Raw genomic sequence first — 23,489 nt, 5'->3', positions numbered from 1 at the left:
TCTCGTCAGGGTGGAAAAAACCTCTGAAACAGCATTTAGACCAGTGGTTCTCTACGTGGGGTCCGGGGACCACTAGGGGTCCTTGAGGGGGTTCCAGGGGGTCCCCAGCAAATTGATGAATTGTTAAACTTCAGCATTATTTCATTTACAAGAAGTTAACACAAATAGAGAATGTAGAAGAATGACTGTTTTGATCATAGTTTCTCTGTTATCTCTCTACCTACAGTACAGATAGTCATGGGATTCTGGACCAAATCATATGTGACAATAAAAATATTTTCAGATCTCATCAAATGGGGGTCCGTAGCTCTATTATGGACTAAATTAGGGGTCCTTGATATGAAAAAGGTTGAGAATCACTGATTTAGACCATCCTGGGACACTAAAACTCTCCATTGAAACCCAGGATGATACTACTACTACTACTATTACTACTACTACTGCTACTACCAGAGCTTGAATTGGGCCCAACAAATTGGGTAACACTTCACAATAAGGTTACACTAAATTAAGGGTTAGTTAATGCTTAATAAGGGTTAGTTAATGCTTAATACACATTAGCTAACCCCTAATTAATGTACCCTTATTGTAAAGTGTTACCAAACATTGATTATTGTTCTGCGAGCATCACCATCTGCCCTGTATGCTTTGTGGAAAAAATATTGCTGTAATAAATTTAAAGTACAAAAGCATTACACTTCAATGCGGCCACCTTTAAAGATCAGCATGACCTCAATTTTTACTGCGGTGGAGCTCGAGCGTGCGTCAGCCTGTCAGCAGGCCTCATGCGATATTAGTCCCACCCGATCGAGTGTGAGTGAGTGATGGACGAATCATAATCACACATGTGGAATATGATCAAAGTGTCTCATTAGAGTCAGTTCAGGTGAAGGTCTTCCCATAGACAGCCAGTGCAGTATGGATCGATTCCACAATAAATATTTAATCCAGCAAACTGCATGCTTTTAATAATGCTTTTAGTGCATGGGCCAATATCGGCTTGATGTATCATCAAACTGACATATCGGTCCAACCCTAGTGTACACACACACACACACACACACACACACACACACAACACACACACACACACATACACACACAGCATGCGCCCCAAGCAGGAAGAACATTCTCATATACAAGTCTTCTCACCCAGAAAAAGAATCAGGTCTCTCTCTCTCTCTCCCCCTCTCTCTTATTTTCCCTCCCTCCCTCTCTTTCTCCCTGCACCCCCCCCCCCCCCCCCCTCTTTATGTTTGATGTATCTTTAGAAACAGCCCCGGCGCTGCTATATTTAGGGCTCTGCGAAGCGTAGGAGGAGCCGGGAATAGCAGGCGGACGGAGTCGGTCGGGGGGGTGCGGTGGTGGTGGTTGGGGGGGGGGGGGGGACGTGTCTCTGGTAAAAAATGAGGGAGGCATCGACCGGAGCCTTTAAATAGGGCTGTGACGCCTTAAACAGCTTGAGCCAGTCGCCATGGGAACGGCAGGAGGAGGCGCGCCGAGGGGTTTTGATGCGCCCATTTATCTGGCTATCTGGACATACACACACACACACACACACACAGACACTCACACGGTATGTGTGTGTCTGTTAGTTGTAGCTATCTGGCTGATATAGAGAGAGAGACAGAAAGAGAGAGAGAGAGAGAGAGAGAGGTGGTGGACAATCACAAAGACACACACACCCACACACAGAGCAAATATCCTCTCCACAGCAGAGAACAGAACAGTGGAAGACATTGTAATATAGTATCAATATATTTATGTGTGCAAGTGCATGCAGAGAGAGAGAGAGAGGGAGAGAGAGAGAGAGAGAGAGAGAGAGAGAGAGAGAGAGAGAGAGAGAGAGAGAGTAACTGTACCTTCTATGGCGTGGAGGTGCGTACACGTGAGGTATCCCACAACCCTTTGCTCCTGATGGGAGGTGCCCACATGAACCTGCAGGAACCACAGAACCCACATGACAGGTGTGTTTACATGCGCAGGTCACATCTCATATTACTGAATATAGCATAAGCTTTATAGATCACTGTGGGAAATAGTAACAGGATACAGCAGAGAAAAATAGAATATAAATAAGGATATAGGAAATGGGGGGAATTAAACAAAACACAGCTGACAGTTATGACAGCAGTGGAAGTGTATGAATCAAAAGTATGGAAATAATAGGATTAAGTGCAAGAAATATGTACAATATGAAAACGTAACAAAGATGTGAAATTAATGCAGTATGGGATCAGTTAAAGAAATGTCGAGAAATATGCAATATGTGACACATTAGAATGATTTAAGAGTGAATACACACAATGTCAATACAAAATGTCACATTTGCATGAACATGTCTACAAAAGGCCATTCATATGTACAGAACAGCGTCTAGCGGAGACACGTGTATCTCATCAAATATTTATATTATATTATAATTTACACATGCAGACTTCGATAAACACAATCGTTACAATAGAAACTGAGCTCATGTAACCTGTGAAAAAACAGCAGTAAACGGGATTCCATGTACACATCCAAGTGTGTCCTGGGAAACATACTTTGTACGTGTTTTGAGTAAAAATGGAATATTGTTTTCATGAAAGTAAATGCACTCCTCCCCCCCCCCCTCTTTCAGACAATTTGAGATTACTGATTACCGGCTCATAACTGATTGCAGCCTAAGGCACCAGCAGCGTGGCGGGCAGCAATAGCATTGTGATTTGCTGCCGATGAGTGATGTTGCTAAAAAAAAAAAAAAAAAAAAAAAAAAAAAAGGCAAGCTGCTGTCAACTATGAACCATCTTGTCTCGGTTGATCAGCCTCCAGAAAATGAACCAGCGTCCAGAAAAATGTGCTAGTTTTTGTCAGACATCGTCTCTTTAAACAAAGTGACTGGATGGCTGTTCAAGTTCAGACAGGCAAAACTTCATAGCGGAAATGATGAATATTTATTACGTACTCCTATGTGCAACTTTAAAGAGTAAATGAACCCCAAACCCAAATCTGTGGTGAAGCCTGACATCTAGTGGTGAAAAGTAGGGTACTGCACTGGCCATCTGCTCTTGGCTGGTCTTTGTGTCACTAGGTACTTTTCACCAGTAGATGTCAGGCTTCACCACAGATTTGGGTCTGGGGTTCAGTTACTCTTTAAAGTGCTAATCCTCGAGTTCCTTGTTTTTCCTTGTCAATCAAACTGTCGTCTTTTTCCTTGGATTTTCTGTTTGACTTTCTCTAGGCGGCGCTCTTTTCTCTGTCTCTTCACCCATGGTGGCTATCGCTGCTCATGCTAACTACCCAGCTCTTCTTCTATTTATTCCAAACAAACCACAAACGTAAAGCGCATCACTTCAGAGCATTTTCCCCCAGAAATTACCTACCAGACACCGCCTGTTTAGAACCGCAAATGGAAAAGCTTTCACGAACTGGACAAAGAGTTTTTTTAAAACGGACAGAAAAGTCATTGATCAAGGAATCGGAAAAAGCCGGTAGATTTTCCCCCCTGACATTTGTACAGCCTTGACATTCTCCTCATTATAAATGAGCATTATAAATGGCGTGGCATGGTCCCTGGGGCATGGAACATGGTTTATTGGTAGGAGGAAATGTCAGCTATCCACTGCTCTAAACAAAAGGCAGAATTGGACATTGTGCAGGGTTTCTGCACCGACACCATCAACACCAACAACAGCATATCCTCCGGTAATGTCCTATCATTGCCACTGTTATTGCGCATGCAATTCCATGCAAAGGCATAAAGATGAAGCAGTGGGGTTGGAGTGATTTCACCACCAGCCAAAATTTCCATGTATTGTTTGAAATGACCCATGACACGACGCAAACGTGCGGATCAAACAAGGAGCTGAAGCCATTCTTTTTTCAGCACTTCCTCATATGATTTATACATTTTTCAATATTGCTTCCCAGCCTCCGTTTCCAAGCCCCCCCCCCCCCCCTCCCCTCGCAATAACTTCATCACCGCTCGACGTCTCTAATCAGACGTCTTTAAGAATCAGCGTCGAGGAGTCCTTCAGAAACACAGACTCGAGCCACCGAGCCGAGAGGGAGCGCAGGTCTGGAGTGGAGGTGGGTGGATATGGACTGATGAGGAGGAGGAGGCGGAATAAAGGGTTGCAGAGAAAAGGGAGAACGGTGATTGTGGGGTGGTTAGTTTGAAGTGGAAAAGCGCTTGGGTGGAGTAGACCTATAACAAGACAGAATGCTCTCTGTTAGAGGGACAGAGGTGGAGCTGGGCGGGGTACGGCTCCATCCTCGTAATTAAAGAGGTATTTTTGTAGAGCTCTGGGATTTTATCCTTGAAACATTTTAAACCTTTAAAGTAATAATCCATAACATTTTCATCTAAATAAATGGGTGTTTTGCTACTATCATGGATTGATATAACACAATAGTGATTCATAGCCTATAGCCTATATTTGGAATATACAGAAGAAGAACTGGGTAGTGAGCATGAGCAGTGATAGCCACTGTGACTGAACAGACAAACTCAAACTGCATCAACAGAAAATCCAAGCTCCGCCCACACTGTTTGATTGACAGGTGATCTCTGCTAAGTGCAGTGCAGAAACGCCACAGCAGTGAGTGCTGAGCACCAAAGATGGAGACAAAATAATACAAAACCACAGCAAAGAGTGCATAGCATCAAAGATAGAGACAAAATAAAAAAACAGCAGGATCTCACGGATTACCACTTTAATTATTTTACCCTTGTAGTATTTATACACTTTTAAAGCACCCATACCTTGTGATAAAATAAGCAAGTGTGGCCCTCACTCCTTGATTCAGACAAATTCAAAGATTAATCCAGTATGTGATTACAATTTAAAAAAATCAGTACTTATCTCCATGGTAAATTACCTATGGTGTTACAGCGCCCTATTGGGGAAAGGAGTTTTCACTCAGACAAATTGGAACTGATTGCCAATAATGGGATGGCTGTTTTGGCTTGGTATCTGTACAGAGCTCCTAATGAAAAATCCTAAAAGCCACAATAAAGCATTAGTCTAATTAGCCCCGACTTTAATACCGAACACAAAGCTCACATTTTAGACCGGAGCGCAGTAAATCTACCGCACCTCGAGGCGATATGTTTCCCCGTCTAAGATTTGTAGCATTAGTTCAATTAAGCTGCACTTAATGGAATGACTGTTCTGTCTGAAAGACTGGGCTGGACTGGACCAGACTAGAACAGACTAGTCCAAGTTTGTTATAGAAGCTGAACCAAAATTCAGCCATGATCCAAATAGATTAAGACACCAAGGGTTGTTTACTGCAACTCTGGGTTCAAATCCACTCATGATTTCTGGGAGTGAAGTTTTCATTTTTAACCATTTTTAACCATGACCAAAACCTTAAACCTAACCGTAACTGTTTTAGTTGCCTAAACCTTAACCGTTAGCTAACCTTTTCATGTGAAAATGTCATGTCCAATTCCTGTTATTGTCACATAATCCACATAACAGTGGTGGAGGAATGCAATCTTCACATAATTTGTGTCCATAATGCGTAATCTGTGTTTCAGAACTCATTAACTGGTACTATTTGACCCAGAGAGCAGGACAGTCCAGACTGGTCCAGACCAAAACAAACCTAGTCTAGACCCAGACCATTCAATTTCTGCATGGTTTCCTTCTTTCTCCCTTTTTGTTTTCTCTCATTTCTGTTCTCCGGCCATGTTTTCCTCCACCTCTTGCTTTGCTCCTTATTATAACATCATGGTTACACATATTTTTCACATATTATTTATATTAAATATGTTTATATATAGCACATATTTCATGTTTAGGTATCCGTACTTCAGTAGTCGTGACTGCCGCCTGTCTGTAAATCCATAAATGTTAGTAATCCATACTTCCTACTCAGTCTGCTTCAACTACTGTGTTGAAATTGTCATGTTTATATGTTTATATAACCCCGCATGTATTTCTCTTCTATTATCACTTTTATTGTTTTTTATTGCTTGGTTTGTATTCAATCTGTGCACTTATACTCTAATTTTCTTGTGTTTACCCTATTACTTTTGCTGCTTCAACAGCCTAATTTCCCTACGGGGATCAATAGAGTTTAATCTTGTCATCATCTCATTCTTTCTTTTCTCTTCCTTCCATCTCCCCAACTCTCTGTCCTCATTCCTTCCCTCTCTGTTGCTTCTCTCTCTCTCTCTCTTCTCCCCCTGCCCTTCCTCCCCCCTCTTGCTTCCCCTCTCCTCTTCTCTCTATCTGCATGCTGCCCTCTGTATTAATATTTCAGGGGCTTAGCCATGCTTGAATAGGTGTGTGTGCACCCTGAAACTGACAATGGGCCTGAGGGGATTCTTGTGGAGTACGTCTTGCTTGGGTTGTGTGTGTGTGTGTGTGTGTGTGTGTGTGTGTGTGTGTGTGTGTGGGTGTGCCTGTGTATGTGTGTGTGTGTTTGTGTGTGTGCACTCATGCATGCAAGCCAGAGTGGACTTCTACATTTGGTTTAAGTGCATACTGTATGTTTATATTTGCTTCTGCCGCTGTATGCAGAAGATGAAGTTAAGATGATGCCGGTGCTAATTGGAGTCTTGTGTACCGACGCGAGAAGAAGAAGAGCCTCGGCTGGAAGGAATTTAGGCGGAAATGAGTTGAAAGTCTTTTTGTTCTCTGTATGAAACAGAAATGAAATGCATTTTTTTGTTTTAATAAAACAGCAAATGAATCAGAAGACAGGATACGAGATGCTAAAACTTGATCTCTCCCAAGACTTCCTCTCATCGCAGCATTTGAGACGGAGCTAAACCGAGCTGAAATGAGCTGTTGAGAGGTGATTTCACACCGGAAACCCGACCAAACCGAGCCTGATTATGAAACCGCCGTTTGCTATAACGAATCAGCCTCACCGGGAGCTGAAATTTCGCCTCGCTTTACCCGCATGAGTTTGATTGCTTCCCTTGAAAAATAAGCGGCAAAATTGTAGTGATGACATGCAAGCGAAAGAAGGCAGCACACTGACAGAGCAGTCATTATGATTAGTGCTTTAGGTTGATGTCTTTCTATAGTCCAGTCATTATGATTAGTGGTGTGGTTGACATCTTTCTATAGTCCAGTCATTATGATTAGTGGTGTGGTTGACATCTTTCTGTAGTCCAGTCATTATGATTAGTGGTGTGGTTGACATCTTTCTATAGTCCAGTCATTATGATTAGTGGTTTAGGTTGATATTTTTCTATAGTCCAGCCATTATGATTAGTGGTTTAGGTTGACATCTTTCTATAGTCCAGTCATTATGATTAGTGGTTTAGGTTGACATCTTTCTATAGTCCAGTCATTATGATTAGTGGTTTAGGTTGACATCTTTATATAGTCCAGTCATTATGATTAGTGGTGTGGTTGACATCTTTCTATAGTCCAGTCATTATGATTAGTGGTTTAGGTTGACATCTTTCTATAGTCCAGTCATTATGATTAGTGGTTTAGGTTGATATCTTTCTATAGTCTAGTCATTATGATTAGTGGTATTGTTGACATCTTTATATAGTCCAGTCATTATTATTAGTGGTATTTCAAACCTTTATTTAAACTCGAATAACCATTGAGGTTGCCCTCATTTACAATGATGTCGAGCAACAAACAAGTTCAAAGTTTTAAATAAATAGGACAAGACATAGATGAGAATAAAGAAAATCAATTAAAACAGTTACACATTGAGGCAGGGAGGTTTGTGATCATGGTTTTAAATTGTCCATAGGTTAGTAGAGTATTGATTTTTAGTGTGTGTTGAAGATCATTCCAAGAATTTGGAGCACTAAAATAAAAGGCTGATTGTCCAGATTTAGACCGTGCTTGGGGGACCTTAAGCATAAGCAAGTCATTTGAGCGAGTTTGATAGGGTCCAAGGTTCCAGTCCAGCATCATTGAAATGTAGGGTGGTAGCTTTCCAACGAGGGCTTTATATATAAACAAATACCAATGTTTATTACGCCTCTCTGCCAGAGAAGACCAACCCACCTTATCATACAGGATACAATGGTGAGTACCATAGCTATCACCAGTAATAAATCTGAGGCCCCTGAGGTATGGTTGACATCTTTCTATATTCCAGTCATTATGATTAGTGGTTTAGGTTGATACCTTTCTATAGTCCAGCCATTATGATTAGTGGTTTTGGTTGACATCTTTATATAGTCCAGTCATTATGATTAGTGGTTTTGGTTGACATCTTTCTATAGTCCCATTATGATTAGTGTTTTGGTTGACATCTTGATGAGACAATTTAGATTAGCTGAAACTCTGCTTCAGCATTATATTCTTTATTCTATCATGCTGCATTTTAATCCTTTTGTCCCAGGCTTGGCAGCAGCACCACCATTGTCTTCTTCAGGGAATCTAGCTTTTATAAACTTTTTGTGCAGGTGTTATAAGTCAGTGTTATTAGTCACAAATACCCAAAGGACATTTTCCCAAAGTAAATACCAGGTGGTGGTAGAAATTTACAGGTTCCTGGATAGAGTCCCGCTTGAAGCTGATTGGCTTTCACTTTATTAAGTCAGACAAATTTCAAGCAAACGCCTCAAATTTCAAGCGAACGCCATTTTGTTCTGAAAGGGCTAAACATAAAACACAAACTTATACATAAGTATTGGGAGAGTGATCTAAAGCTGTTTTTTTTTTACGTGTACATCATATGGATTTCACCACAAAAGAACAGGATGAGGCAACACAGCTAACCATCAGCTCTTTTTCTAGGACTTTATTATCATAAAAAGACAAAAGACAGCATTTTTAAATAATTATAAAGGAAGTATAGAAGGTCCCACACAGACACAGTGTAGTACTAAAAGGGATATAAGACTATATTTTAGAGCTGAGACCTCTGTGGTATACAGTTACCCTGGCCAATGTTTGAATAGATGTAGAGAGAGGCTGAAATCCCTTTGCCCCTGAATAGGAAAGCAATTTGTGTCAATAAATTGAGTTGACCTCAATAGTGAATAGAGGTCCTTTTGGTCATTAAAGGCCAGGGGTGGATTTGGGAAATTCTCCCATTGATTTCCATTCTATCCAATCTAGATTTGAGTGTGTCCCTGTTTTGAAGCTTAATCCGTAGTAATGCATTCAAACTCTGCATTTACACACACGCACACACACACACTCTCAGGCCTCTTCAACCATGCACTCAGTAGTTTGAAATAATTATAAGAGGGGATAAATGTTGAGACTGAAAAGCCTTAATTACTGAGCTGGCGCTGGCTCACTCTTTAGGGAAACATTTTTTAATTAATATTATATCTCTGCCTCTCTCTCTCTCTCTCTCTCTCTCTCTCTCTCTCTTTCTCTTTCTCTCTCTCTCTCCTTTCTCTGGTACACAATTCTGGTTTGTGCTGCTGACCTGCTGCTTTTTAGGGAAATACGTCCATGGGGAAATTAGGAGTATGGTTGCCCACAGTGAGATTGACAAGAGATTGAATTTATATTGGGAAAATAGCAGTTGCGCACGTTAACATGCTTATTAGAGGCTATTGAGAAGAACTGGGAACAATAGCAGGAGACGGCTGTAGTAGGGTTTGAAGTCATTGTGTAACTTTGCTACACAGTTCAGTGCAGTGATAATATAATTATACACATGAGATAATTTGGTAGTGCTTTTACCCAAAGCATGTTACAATTTAAGTGCGGTAAAAATAGAACCTTGGCAGCGTCAGTGCCGTTAATTTAACCATTGTATTCATTTGTGCTGTTGATGAGAAATAGAATACTACTCTGTAGAAACAAATAGTGTAATAACTTGTAAGCTATTGGATAATGCAATAGCTTGTCAGAATGTAATAAGGTGTCCCTCTGATACCTTAATGTAATAAATTGTCAGATAAATCATACCATCCTCAGATTCATATTTTAATGATTAATAGAAGTTACACCCTTAGGATGTAATAATTGCCAGCAGGAAAAAAAAATTTGTAATATCAGGTTTTATTACATCTTCAGTTATTACATTATCTGTTGCTACTTGGTCTCAATCACACATCTATGATGCACAAGGGGTTTGACAAAATCTTGAATATTTGACTCGAGGCATCTCTAGTTATTAACGCATTAAGTAAAGTCAGCTCAGACTGGCAAAGAGGCAGAGGGAATCAGTGTAAAACTCTAAAACGGAAATAATAGAGTTTACTTTCAGTGTTTTGGCAAGAACACACACACCGGTTAACCATTAGTTGATTGACCAAGCACTCCTTGTTGGCATCGTCTTGTTGTTCTGATACTAGGAGCATTTTTCTTTGTAAGGCTCTCTCTTAAAGTGGGTTTTACATTTGCATATAAATAAGTGTCCTTCTCACTACTGTCTATTGTCAGTTTATGTAACACAATAGTGATTCAACCCATAGCCAATTCATGAAAGCTTTTCCATTTGCTGTTCTAAACAGCCGGTGTCTGTAGCTCTTTCCTGGGAAAAATCCTCACAGGAAGTGATGCGTTTTACATTTCCAGTTTGTTTGAAATAAATAGAAGAAGAACTGGGTAGTTAGCATGAGCAATGATAGCCACTATTGCTGAACAGACAAAGAAAAGAGAAACTCAAACTGCATCAACAGAGAATCCAAGGAAAAAGTACTGGACACACTGTTTGATTGATCTCTGGGAAGTGCAGTGCAGAAACACCACAGCAATGAGCGCTTAGCACCAAAGATGGAGACTAAATCAAAGAAAACGATCATGAGTATTACCACTTTAACATTTTCTTCTTGACTGCGCCTCCATATTTTTGTTTGATACGAAAGAACAAACACAAGCATCTAGCAGAGAGGAAGAGGGACGCAGCGTGAACATCAGGTACATCAAATGAGCTGCATCTAATGAGATGCATCCCAGCTGGCTGGAAGCGAGCCGGAGTGTCTCGTAGTAATGAGCGAGAATGACCAAAGGTCCGCGGAGGGGAAGCAACGGTTCGCAACAAGACGCCGCTTTGGAAAGCTGCCAAGATGTCTGGAGGAGGGAGAGGGGCACAGAATGAACAGCAGGCACATCAAAGCACAGCAGCTGGCTGGGAAACAGGCAGGTTATGAGGAAGACGTACCACAACCCAATACTGAATGGCGTTACATCGAAAGGAACTGTAACTTGTGTTGAGATACGTCCCTGGCAGTTGGCAGGAAGATGAGTTACAAGGTAAAAGGAGGGTTCTTTGGTTAGGTTAGTGGTTCTATATACAGTGGTGGAAGAAGTATTCAGATCTTTGACTTAAGTAAAAAGTAGCAATACCACAGTGTAAAAATACTTTGTTACAAGTAAAAGTCCTGCATTCAAAATCTTACTTAAGTCAAAGTACAAAAGTATTAGCATCAAAATATACTTAAAGTAGCAAAAATAAAAGTACTCATTATGCAGAATGGCCCATTTCAGAATCATATATATCATGTAATTGGACTATAATTATTGATGCATTAATGTGTTCATCACTTTAATGTTGCAGCAGGTAAAGCTGGAGCTAATTTTAATTACTTTATATACTGCTGGGTAGCTTAACCTATAAAAAATATATCAATTTATAAGTTGATTTATAATTTGTATTAATAATCTAAATCTGGAAAGTAACTAGTAACTAAAGCTGTCAAATAAATGTAGTGGAGTAGAAGTATGAAGTAGCATGAAATGGAAATACTCAAGTAAAGTACAAGTACCTCTAAATTGTACTTAAGTACAGTACTTGAGTAAATGCACTTAGTTACATTCCACCACTGTCTATATAGTCCTGTACTGACTCAAAGAGCCCTCTGATTTGTTCAACTAAAAAAAATGGTAAATCATGATAGATAACCCAGTGTAGTTGTCTTTGTAGTACTTTCAATACTGCTGGTTCGGAGCATTTCATGCATTCTCAAATGGTTCTTTACAGCACCATAAAGGTCCATAAAGGTGTTGACAACAAGCATGTTCAGAGCAGTTTATTCAAACAGTGGATTCAAACTGATTTCCTCCTTTAGTTTGGTTTATTTGGCCAGGTGAGAACAATGCCATTTGAACTCTGGTGGCACCAAGTAACGGCACTGAGACACCTGAAAATGCAGGTTTCAGACAGACAGTTACAAGAGAACTGTAGTGCGGTTCATTAGGAGTGAGAGCGTAATCCAACTACCAACTACAGGAGACAACCCCAAAATGCAAGGGATTATGGGTATAAGGTGACGGATGTTGACATCTGATAGCCAGCAGTTCCTCATGCTTGGAAAGTCTGGACTGATATCGCTCATATTCAGCTATTTCTTCATCTTAACTGGTATGAACACCAGAGCAGAAGAGACAGATGAGTCCTGCTTAGCTAAAGTTACAAGGACTTACAGTACCTTTACAGTTGCACAGTTTGGACCAAAGAAAATGAGAACCATAGGCGTGATTGCACTCTAAATAACCATTTTCTGCCACTATATAGAACCCTTTTGGTTACCATTGTAGAGGCAGCGTCAGCCAAGATCCTAATGCTGAATGATGTTGCATCAGAGAATAAGCAGCTTGCATTGAGGCGTGTTCCTGCCAGTTGGCTGACAGCCAGCCTGTCAGAGGGACCTGGAGTGACCCGGTATAGGAGGAGGCGGCGAAACAGGGATGTGAGGCCAACTTGTAAGCTGGAGTGACAGTCAGCAGGTAGCAGGAGCTAACAGGATGAGACTGTCAGCATGCAGGCTGTGATGAAGTGTGTCTATATTAGATGTAGTACAACCTGCAAGCAAATAGGAGGGATAGGAATTGCCTAAGGGCACGTATGGACGCATAAATGCATGCTCACACACACACACACACACACATGCACACACAGGTACCCGTCATCGGCATCGGGTTATATGAAGCGGAAGCTAACCAGCGGGAACTGGATCAGATCCAGGCTCAGATCGTGATAGTCACAGTACGTGGCTGATTAATGAACCCACAGACTGTCAACACTTACAGTATCCCAGGAGCACGCACACATGCACACACACAGCGGGACAGTGGGACAAACACACACACAAACCGTCTAACACTTCATCACTATTACATTGCGCGATATCTATATAGGGTTTACACTGTGCGCTCCTCCCTTTTCTCCCAAAGGAGGACGGCCAAACTGCTGCCTTTGTGTATTTTACAGACAGATGGAAGGCAGTGTTTCATAGACAAAGAGGAATTGCAGTACAAAAGACAGCCACAGCATAAATCAATCTCAAACAGCCCATACAGGACAGTTTATAGACTGGTAGCCAAAATGGTAGTCATTGTAAAAGTCCATCCACCATGCGTAAGGCTGCATGTCCATGAGGGATCCATGTGAGACTCTGAGAATTGGGATGATATATTCACATCAAGCATTCAAGCATTCTATGGTACCCATCTTAGGTGTACAATCCAATAGACCAATTCTATCAGGTTTTGTTTTGGGGGTTATAACATCCCCAGGTCTACATGTGCTACAACTGTGTCCAAATTTTCAAGCTAGATGGAGGAAACTCAACTCATAACTGCAGCATAAAGCTATGCTGCAGAGGGTGTTGAGGCCTCACCTGGTTGATGAATATGATTCCGGATCTGCTTAGGTCAAGCTAATTTGATTTAATTAAGATGGACTGCTGACAGGTCTTCTTTAGTCTAACTCTCTCTCCATCTCGATCTGTCCCTCTTTCATACTCACTTTCACTCTCTTTCACGAATGTATAATACGTTAATTTAGTATAAATAGACTTAATGGGCAGATTCAATTACTGCCTTGCCAAAGTTACAGATAATGGCTTCGGAGATGACAAGATTAGCCCTCGGCTGAAACGGCACCAAGCAGCGATCAGAGCGCAGACACATTTCTGCTTCGGGAAAAGCATGAAAATTAGGCCTGAAGTGACATTTAGTTCCAGTTCAGCTCAGTTTGAAATGGAATGAGATGTGGAAGAAGAAAAACTCCTTTTCTACCCCTTTACATCCTCGACGTGAAGAGGAGAGACTTCAAAAAATGCCCCCAAGGAAACAGGAAACTGTGTTTTCAATAATTCAGGTTGTCTCTTTCCGTGACAGCTGGACTGAAAATCTCTGTCCAACAAAAGATGGAGTCGTGTCAGAGGCCCCAAAAGGCAGCCATGCATGAACATGAAGACTGGGGTATTAATTATGACATTTTCCAAACTGGTGTAAACCTTGACCTTTCAGACAGAACAACTCCAAAATTAATCTCTGAAACCAAGAAGAAAATTACGAGGATGTCTGGAAAGTTTAGTACGAAGTTGTCCCGAGAATAATCTCAAATTTTTCAATATAGTTTGAAAAATTGAAAATATAACAGTGCTTCAGGGGTATGGGGGTGTGCGCCTGTGTGTATTTGCGTGGAAAATTATATATTTGCTGCATTGCTACCCTCCAGGCCTGATTTTGTGGTGGTCAGTCTCGCAATGTGACTGGAATTCTACGTGTTCTGGATGCGTTCCAGCCACAACTTGCACGCGAGCGATGTGAAAAGAAGTGGAAGAAGAGACAGAAAAAGTAATAAAAGTAAAGCATCTGACCTTGGCAAACAGCGCTCCCTTGGCAGCCAGTGCGTCCTCCCCTCTCCCATTGGGGTAGCACTCGTACCGCGCGTCCAGGATCGGGTAGCGACTGGCCAGCAGCAGGCCGCTGTTCAAGAACTTGAACCTGGAGCAGCAGCCTTTCCAGCCGTACCGCCCGACGTCACTCAGCACGTACGGGAAGTAGCGGTGCAACTGCCGCCGCAGCCGCGTCGTCGCTCCGTGGTCGAACACCTCCTGTAGAGCCAGGAAGTCCAGGTTGGCGGGGAAGAAGGCAGAGATCTCGTGGTCGAACCCGTCGTCCCCGTGGCGGCGCTTCCGACCCGGACGCTTAAAGATTGAGGTGCGCGGGACGTGCGAGAGAGTGTTGTTGGAGGATATCCCTCCTCCGTCCCTCCCTCCGTCACCTCCATGGTAGCGAGTGAGGGACTCCCGAGAGGCGGTCATGCTGCCCGTGTCTCCCGCCGCCTCCCCGGGCCGGTGATTCCCCGTTTCGGCCTCCTCCTCCTGAGGGTCCGGCTCTGGGGCGCTGATGCTGATCTGAACCCCTGAGGTATGAAGGGGGCAATCCGGGGAGGGTTTTGGCGGGGCCCCTTCCCCGTGCATGGGGCAGTCGTGGTGGCCCGGGCTGCTCTGAGCCCCTGGGGAATGGACACGACAGTCTGGGACCCCTCCTGTGGTGTGAACAGGGCAGTCTGAGCTGTTGTTGTTGGCCCCTGCAGGGTGGAGGGGGCAGTCCGCCGTACTGTCTGCTCCGTCTGGGTGAAGGGGGCATTCGGAGGAGCCCTGGTCCCCTGCGATGGGGTGGACGGGGCAGTCGGTGGCACCTGAGGGGTGGATTGGGCACTCAGTGAGGGGTTCGGTCTCAGTGTCGGCGGGGCCGTTGGTGGTGTGTGTTTGGTCTGGACGCTGGTCCAGAGAGGAGGTACGACGGAAACCTGTGGCCAGGCTGCTGAAAGATGCCGCACTGATGAATGGAAGAGAAAGAAATAAAGAAAGGAATCATCTGCAAATGGTTTTCTCTGCCTGTGAGTATAGTCATGCACAAAAGCTAAGGAATGGCAGTATGTGCACCAAGGGCAACTCCAATTTCATGGAAATTCAAGTTTGATTTGCCACATAAAAAACAAAGTTTCACAGATTGTTTTAGACAAAAATAATAATAATAATAAGTGTGCGGCTTCTCCCTTCTTTTGATGTTTATGACCTGCAAGCCAGCACCTCAACTACATAGGTGTGCGTTTTTTCTTCTCTTCCTTAGACAAAAATAAATACATCAAAAAATACAATAAATACAAACAATCAGACACTAAGAATAACCAGGAGCAAGCTTTCCTTACCTGATGGAGGTGTTGGTGGGCGAGTCGATGTAGATCTTAATCTGCGGCCGACTGGCACCGTTGCGAATCCTCTTCCCCACCTCGCGGGCTCTCCTCTGGGTGTCTGACAGGTTGTTGAACCTGGCCAGGGAGTCGGGCAGCAGGCAAACGTTGGCACTGCAGAAGCAGAAGCTCCTGCCCTGGGGCCTCCATTCCCCGATCCCGGCTCCCCCTGGCCCGGCCCCACCCTGCTCCGCCTGGTGCTTGTCTGGTCTGCAGAAGGTAGGTAAAAAAAAATACCAGGTCAAGTCAAACCAGACGCACTTGAGCTGCCTAATGTCCCTCCGTATTCACTGTGATATATTAAACATAATCTGTTATGCTAATGAGGCCATTAATGAAACTAATTAATGCATTCATTGCCAGATTTTTCTATGTCAACATACTCATCTTCACATAACAAATGGGGGATATTATTATGAACTCTGTATCTTAAAGCATTAAGGAGTGATAGTAGTTTGACGAAATCTGTTTTTCCTCATTAAAATACTAATTTATGCAGCAAGGTGCTTCAAAACCTAATCAGATCATCTACTCTATAGGGGGAATTGTATTGTTCTTGGGGTTTTGTGTCCACAGACAGAGAGACAGACAGACAGGCATCACCATGACAACATAAAATCATTTTAACTTTTAATTCAAAGGTAACAAAACTCCACACTCAGCAGATGTTAATTAAAACAACAAAATAAAGCAATTTTTGTGATAAATTAAAGACATGCACTTCACAGTACACTTTATAAATCGGCCACCAAAGCATCTTGCAGCTACTTTGTTAAAGAAGCATTAAGCAATCTATGATCACTAACGACCTCTATTGGTGACAAGTAGGGCTTGCAACAGTAGAGAGGAGTAAGATAGCTATTTAGAACAGAGATCCATTAGAAATATCTAGTGAAGAGGTAATATATCACCATGCTAAATGGATGAAATAATAATACTGCTTTGTCCTTTGCTTTCTTGGCTGGAGATTGAGGCTTTTTGGCTTTCGTAGCTGAAATGTGTTGTGATGCTAGTCACTCATCGAGTCCTCCTGGACTGAGCATTTTTGTTCCAAAGCCAGAAAGTCAGTTTTGATCTAGAAAGCCAGAAATCTCAGCTCTAGGCCAAATAATCGAGTCATTGGTATTGATCAGCAATCCTATCAACCCCCACAGATATATTGTGCTCATTTAGTGCTATGGGACTTATTTACCCTTTGAACACTAAAACAGATCAGCAGTCCCTCTTTTGAGAAGCTTTGTGAATGCACAGATACTAACTTGGGATACTGTCAGCACTAATTTGAGATATTGGTAGATGAATACAAACTCATGTTAACAAGAAATAATAATGATACACTACTGAATGGTAGGTGTAGATAGATATTAAATAATATTAACTAAATAAATACTAACTTGCAATAGGTGTAGAGATATACAGTAGTATTATTAACTAAATACATACTAGTCTGTGGTCGATGAAGACATACAAATAATGTTTCCACTTATATCACACGAATATACAGTATGTTTTATGTTTGGTAATTTTCACATCATATTCTGTGTTCATTTTTTCTCAGGAACTATCAGTATGTTCCACTGCTGGTATTTTGCACACCCTCAATACTTCTTTTCATATTTTTCACTCATGCTTTCCTACTTAACATGTTCTAAGGTCCTTATTTATATTTTATTTTTTGCTCTATCCTCTGACTATTTGCTGCTGCGATGACCCAATTTCCCCACAGGGATCATTAAACTTTCATCCTATTTTATATTAAAGAGGCTACCTGTCGCATTTTAACATCAATAAATCATTCCCACATTAATTTTGAGACACTAGCATAATTAGTGTACACAAATGAGACCATCGCCGAGAAGATTGACAGCTTCTACCTGTCTCTACGATGCATTTTACATTGCGTGGCACCGGCTCAGATTTGAAGGGAAATCTGCTGGATTGCTTTACGGCACAAAACAGGTAGAGGGCGCTGTTCTTCCAGAGCAAACAGAGTTAAAGCTTTCAGAGTTTCTGGCAACAGATGGTGGAAGGAGTGAAAGGCCGATGGAAAAATCACTTCCAACATGTTGATCCTCTTCAGGGAGGGGGAGGGGGACAGGAAGCAACAGGGCTTATGGGAAATGTAGTCTTAATTTTGAGAAACACTAGCACTAACAATACCACCGGCGTGAGATAGAGGCTACCAATCATCTCCACTATGGTCTCATTTGTTTACGGCAATTATACCAAGGTATCACAATTCATTTGATGATATATTGATGGTTAAAATGCTACACATAGCACCTTTAAAGAGTAAGTAAACCCCAAACCCAAAAACTACTGAAATCGCCATCTGCTATTGGCTAGTCCTTGGTACCAGGTGATGTCACCTTCTACAGAGTACAACAGGTGGTGACATCACCTGGCACCAAAGATCCGCCAATAGCAGATGGCCAGTTCAGTACCCTACTTTTCACCACTAGATGTCAGGCTTCACCACAGATTTGGGTTTGGGGTTTAGTTACTCTTTAACTACGTCAACACTAACCTGCGGTAGGTGTAGAGGTAGGGCTGGCGGACGGCCTGCAGGGGAGCCCAGAGGAGGAAACCCAGCAGGGCGAAGGGCAGGGAGGCGAGGAGGAGGAGCAGGTAGAGGGGAGCGGACACCAGGACACACAGGGTGAGGAAGGAGCAGGGGTCCTGGGAGCGCCGGCGCTTCTCCAGCGAGGTGGCCACGCAGGAAGCCAGGAGCCGGTCCAGCAGCCAGTAGCAGGGGAACACCAAGCTCCACGACAAGCCATCCAAGAAGTGCAGACAGGCACTGGGGTAAGGGGAGGTGTGGAGAACCATCTCTTTCCTTCTGTCTTTCTCTCTGCCTCTCTCTATCGCTTTCTCCTCACATGCGCCGTCCACGCCCGCATGCACTCTTAAACGTGAACGAGCACAAATCGCTTCCGAAAAATGGACAAACAAAAAACACAAAATAAATCAAAACTCAAATCTAGGCCCTCCCCCCGGCTTGGAGAAAGGTACACTACATGGTTTGGGTGATTTTTGTTTAACTTCACTGGCAAGCTTGCCTTAGCCTCACTTCCCCTTCCCTTAGCAATTCCACCCCCTACAGGAGGGGTCAAGTAGCACAGTCTCGAGGTAGGGGGTTGCCATGATGAGAGCTTTTTCCCTTGATGACGGATCTATGATTGCAAGGGCTCCACCGGCATCGGGATGGGATGGCCATTAACCATCACCACGTCCTCAGGACCTGGAGAGAGAGAGAGATCGATAGAAGAATAGAGGACGGAAATAGGGAGAGAGAAAGGGGAGGAAAAAGTGGAGAGAGATCAGCTGTGCGGTTGAGTCTCTGATGAGTCTCTGATGAAAAGCGTGCGGTGAGCAAAATGGACCTTGTTAATTTCCTAATGTCTCTGAATGCTTTCGGACAAATATATATTCCAACAATTGTTTCGATGTGCACAGGCAGAGATTACAGCCGTGCTCTGTATTCCTGATATGCTTGTATGCGTATGAGAGTACTGCATCAGTCATTTTTGTTGCTTTTGAAGATTATCAATGTTGGTGCAGGCCGTCGTATCAACATCTATTCAACGTAAATGTTTGATGGGTTGGATCAGCTCTTATCTCCATTCTGAGTTATTAAGATATGTGTAAAACAGCTGCATATTAGCATATAATGTGATCCCAAAAACAGCCTTTACTGGGCTATAAGATGGTATTTGGGATACTGTGAGTCTGAAAACACAATCAATGCAGGGACCTGCTCATTGACTAAGCTCTCAGAGACTTGACAAAAGTCTTCAGTCACAATAAGCAACTTGTTAACTTTACTTAGAAGAAAGACTACTGGTGTAAAAATAGTAAAAAGTAGCTGTAATTAACTAGTAGTATGCATAAAGATTGAGAGAACAATTCAATTTGTGATATTGTATATTTTTATAGACCATGTTGAGCATTCTAAAATTAAAATTCTTAAATTCATGCCACTGTTCAATCTGTGATGAAAAGCAAACTGAAAATGCCCATCCCATTATTCAATAACGTTGCTACATTGATCTTTCTTTTGCTACTAGCCTGATAAACTAGCTAGCAAGGCTAGCGCACTAGTAAGTAAGTAAGTAAACTTTATTTATAAAGCGCCGTTCAAAACCAGAGTTACAAGGTGCTGTACAATGAAAACATTAAAAAACAGAAAATAAAAATTAAGTTAGAAACAGAAAAGCAGAAAATAACAAAATAAAAACATTAAAAACTGCACAGAAGGTAAACACACACACTAGCACACTAGCTAGACAACAACCAGGCTAACGTAAACCAATAACAGTGTAGCTGGATGGATGTTAACTAAGCTACTATCATGGATAAATTTGAGTTGTTAATGTTACAGTTAGTTAACTTCATGTTTCCTCCATATGCTTACATGGGTTTGATGCAGGTGCTGTTTACAATTGGCCCTTTTCTGATGCAATGCTTGCAATGGAGAGCCCTATAAAATGTGTACTCTGTAATGTAATGTGGTTTAAAATGTAGCAAAGTATAATACTGTAATACTACAATTATTGAAAAATGTACACAAAAAAGCAATTCAATTCCAGGACCAGGAGTAAATGTATTACTACTTCCACCCTTGAATGAGTTACCAAGCATTTACAAGGTTGTTTTGGCATTACATTATTGTTGGGTAGGAAATTGTCTGTGGCAGACATGGGAACAGTTCCCAGAAGAGTATAGGTAATAAATGGCAGCAAATGGACCACAGTCAATATGACACAAACCACCCAACTGCACAAAGGATCGTATTTCCTCCTGCCCAGAGATGACCTAACCAGAAGTTACAGCCCCTGAATGCTTTGATACCAACACAGGCCAGAGTGGGAAGTGAACCAATCCCGCCAGTATGAATAAATGATGAATAGATAATTCATTCATTTTAACAGCTGGGGGTTTTAGGCAGGAACAGAAGGAGAGAGTTGACCTCAACGTAACCTCACAGACCCCACAGGGACCACCGGAGAGCGTAAAACACGGCACGTTTAAGTTAACATGGTGCCACATCGTACAGCAGAACACAATGTCACCTGAATCCATTAAACCATATCCACCGCTGCACCAGATTAAGTGTTAAACACCAAATCTGGTCTCTGCAGAAACGCACCATATGTTGCATACACATAACACAATAGTAATACTAGTGCTAAGAGATGCCTCATGCTCGCTACACATTGAAACCCATGCAGTCAGATAAAGGCTGTGGCTCAAGTTATGAAGATGTTGTGCAGTATAATGTAATAACTATTGGGTAACACTTTACAATAAGGGTCACTAAGTTAAGGGTTAGTTAATGCTTAATAAGATTAACTAACCCTTAATTAACAGTTAACTAATGTGTAATTTACTAATGGTGTTCATGTTAACTAAGGTATTAATTTATACATTATTTAATCGTTTATAAAGATGACTATTAAATAATGTATAAATTAATACCTTAGTTAACATGAACACCATTAGTAAATGATTACCAGACACATTAGTTAACTGTTAATTAAGGGTTAGTTAATGCTTATTAAGCATGATCTGGCAGTTATTACATTATCGGTTGCTCCATGCTGTAAATCAAGGCTTCTTAAGATGATACTTGACTTTTTAGCACACATGACTCTACAAGGGTTCATTAAGGGTCAACCACCAATACTGACCACTATAGGGGCTTGTAATCACCATTCTCCAACCAAATAGCCTATATACACAAACAGGACAAAGAAGACACATGTTCTGTTATATGTTCGTTTTGTGTCCAGGGTCTGCGTTTTTACCTTTTTCCAGGTAATACAATGATCAACAAAACGCCACTGTCTGAGCCATTTGTCATAACAATCTGACATTTTCTTCCAAAGACGAGGAGCTTTTGTCAGCCGTGCTCTTCCTCTGAATAGCACATCTCTACCAGAACAACAATAATCACTGTCTCTCCCATCCCAGTAATCATCTGTACAGTCGAAGCCTTTGTATACAGTAATGATCCATGTTATCATGACAGAACGGCGGCGCGTTCGGTTAGCTGGCTGACTCGCCGGCTTGTTTCCCGCCTGCTGCTCGGCTGGCTGATTGACTTTCTGGTCTGGTGCTGACTGGATCTGATTGTCTGACAGACTGGCAGGCTGCCATACTTTGTGTTTTGACCCTCTACCACCTAGCTGTCTGGGTCGGATGTGTGTTTCCGGGCTGGAATCGGGGGTTATGACTCGCGGTCGCATTTAAGACACTGAGTATGGCCGTGAAGGTAATGGGCTGAAACATTGTTAACCCATTAATCCATAAAACACTGGATATCCATTTAGGAAATTAGAAAGAGGCAGAGAGAGAGGAGAGAGAGGACTAGACAGGCGAAGAGAAAGCGAGTGAATTAATGAATGTGAGGCTTACCCAAGCTACCCAATCTACATTCACTCATGGCATTGCAGCCTTGCATTAAAGTTGCGATATTTCACTTTTCACATTAAAATAACAATACATAAATTTGATATATTCTACACTATCAGTCTGTGTCTGTGACCATCTGTGCCCCTGTTTGCCTGAAATTGGCTTTTAAATGATGTTGGGACATAACCCATTTGCTGTAGGTGTGTCATATTACACTTCCTGTCTTAGTTATGTTTATTTGTATAGCCCCTTATCACAAGCATGTCTCAAAGGGCTTTACATAGCATCATATACAGTATATGTCATATACATACTACATCATATATATATCTACATATCATATACAGTAGGTTACATACATCATATACATACTACACATCATTTTACTAGATTATATACATTATATATGATACTACACAAACACAGCATGTCTTTGGACTGTGGGAGTTGCGTTCAACTCCAGTTTGGACTTTCTGTTTTCATTCTATGCCTGAATGAAATGATATTCTATGATACATTATTATCATACTTATAACACATTATAATGCCATCATAATGCATTCTAAGTATAGTTCTAATGCATAGACAGTTATAATGTTTTATAACATTATAAACACATTACTTACAATCTGTTATAAAGCTTTTTCATTACCACTTAAATGAAAAAAGCTTTATAACAGATTATGAGAAATGTTATAAAACATTATAACTGTCTATGCATGATTATAACTATACTTATAATGCATTATGATGGCATTATAATGTGTTATAAGTATGATTATAATGTATTATAGACACAGGCTTCATAGAAAGTGTTACCGAAAAGTCCTATACTGCGCAGTCCCACGGACCTGGAAACTCACTCATTCATATTCTATTTTTCACTCCGAAAACAAACAATGTTTTTCTCCATTCCTGGAAAGTTGACTTTTTGAAAACGCACACAGGCGCCGACAACAACCAAGCACAGACAAACACCCATCAGTCAGAGTTGACATATCAGCGGGTGCAAACTGTCACACTTGGCCTTACTGGTGGGAACACGGCAGTGCATAATTCATACCAAACACACTGGCTGATAGGGGGAGATGAAAATACACAGTGACACCAGAAGATCCCAGAGAATGTATTGTAAGACTCATGCACACACACACACACACACACACACACTCTCACTGATACAATGGGTTAGAAGGGATTTCATG

The 23,489-nt window shown here is 41.8% G+C and overlaps 1 protein-coding gene across 1 annotated transcript in view; it reads right to left on the bottom strand.

The window, feature by feature from the left end:
- The window catches only part of smpd3 (sphingomyelin phosphodiesterase 3), a 28,475-nt gene extending 9,776 nt beyond the window's left edge, over positions 1 to 18,699 (bottom strand). The window contains exons 1-4 of the mRNA XM_071537383.1: positions 18,398 to 18,699; positions 15,829 to 16,080; positions 14,489 to 15,455; positions 1,863 to 1,938 (exon numbers count right to left, since the gene is read on the bottom strand). Of these exons, the coding sequence (XP_071393484.1) occupies positions 1,863 to 1,938; positions 14,489 to 15,455; positions 15,829 to 16,080; positions 18,398 to 18,699 (1,597 nt within the window). The remainder of the gene's footprint in view (positions 1 to 1,862; positions 1,939 to 14,488; positions 15,456 to 15,828; positions 16,081 to 18,397) is intronic.
- Between the last annotated feature and the right edge of the window lie 4,790 nt (positions 18,700 to 23,489).

The sequence above is a fragment of the Centroberyx affinis genome, unplaced genomic scaffold (assembly GCF_046629955.1).
Source record: "Centroberyx affinis isolate AG114_WGS23_722 - 3 ecotype Tasmania unplaced genomic scaffold, CSIRO-AGI_Caff_v1 ptg003028l_1, whole genome shotgun sequence".
Lineage (NCBI taxonomy): Eukaryota > Metazoa > Chordata > Actinopteri > Beryciformes > Berycidae > Centroberyx > Centroberyx affinis.
This window is presented reverse-complemented; position numbering and strand designations above follow the sequence as displayed.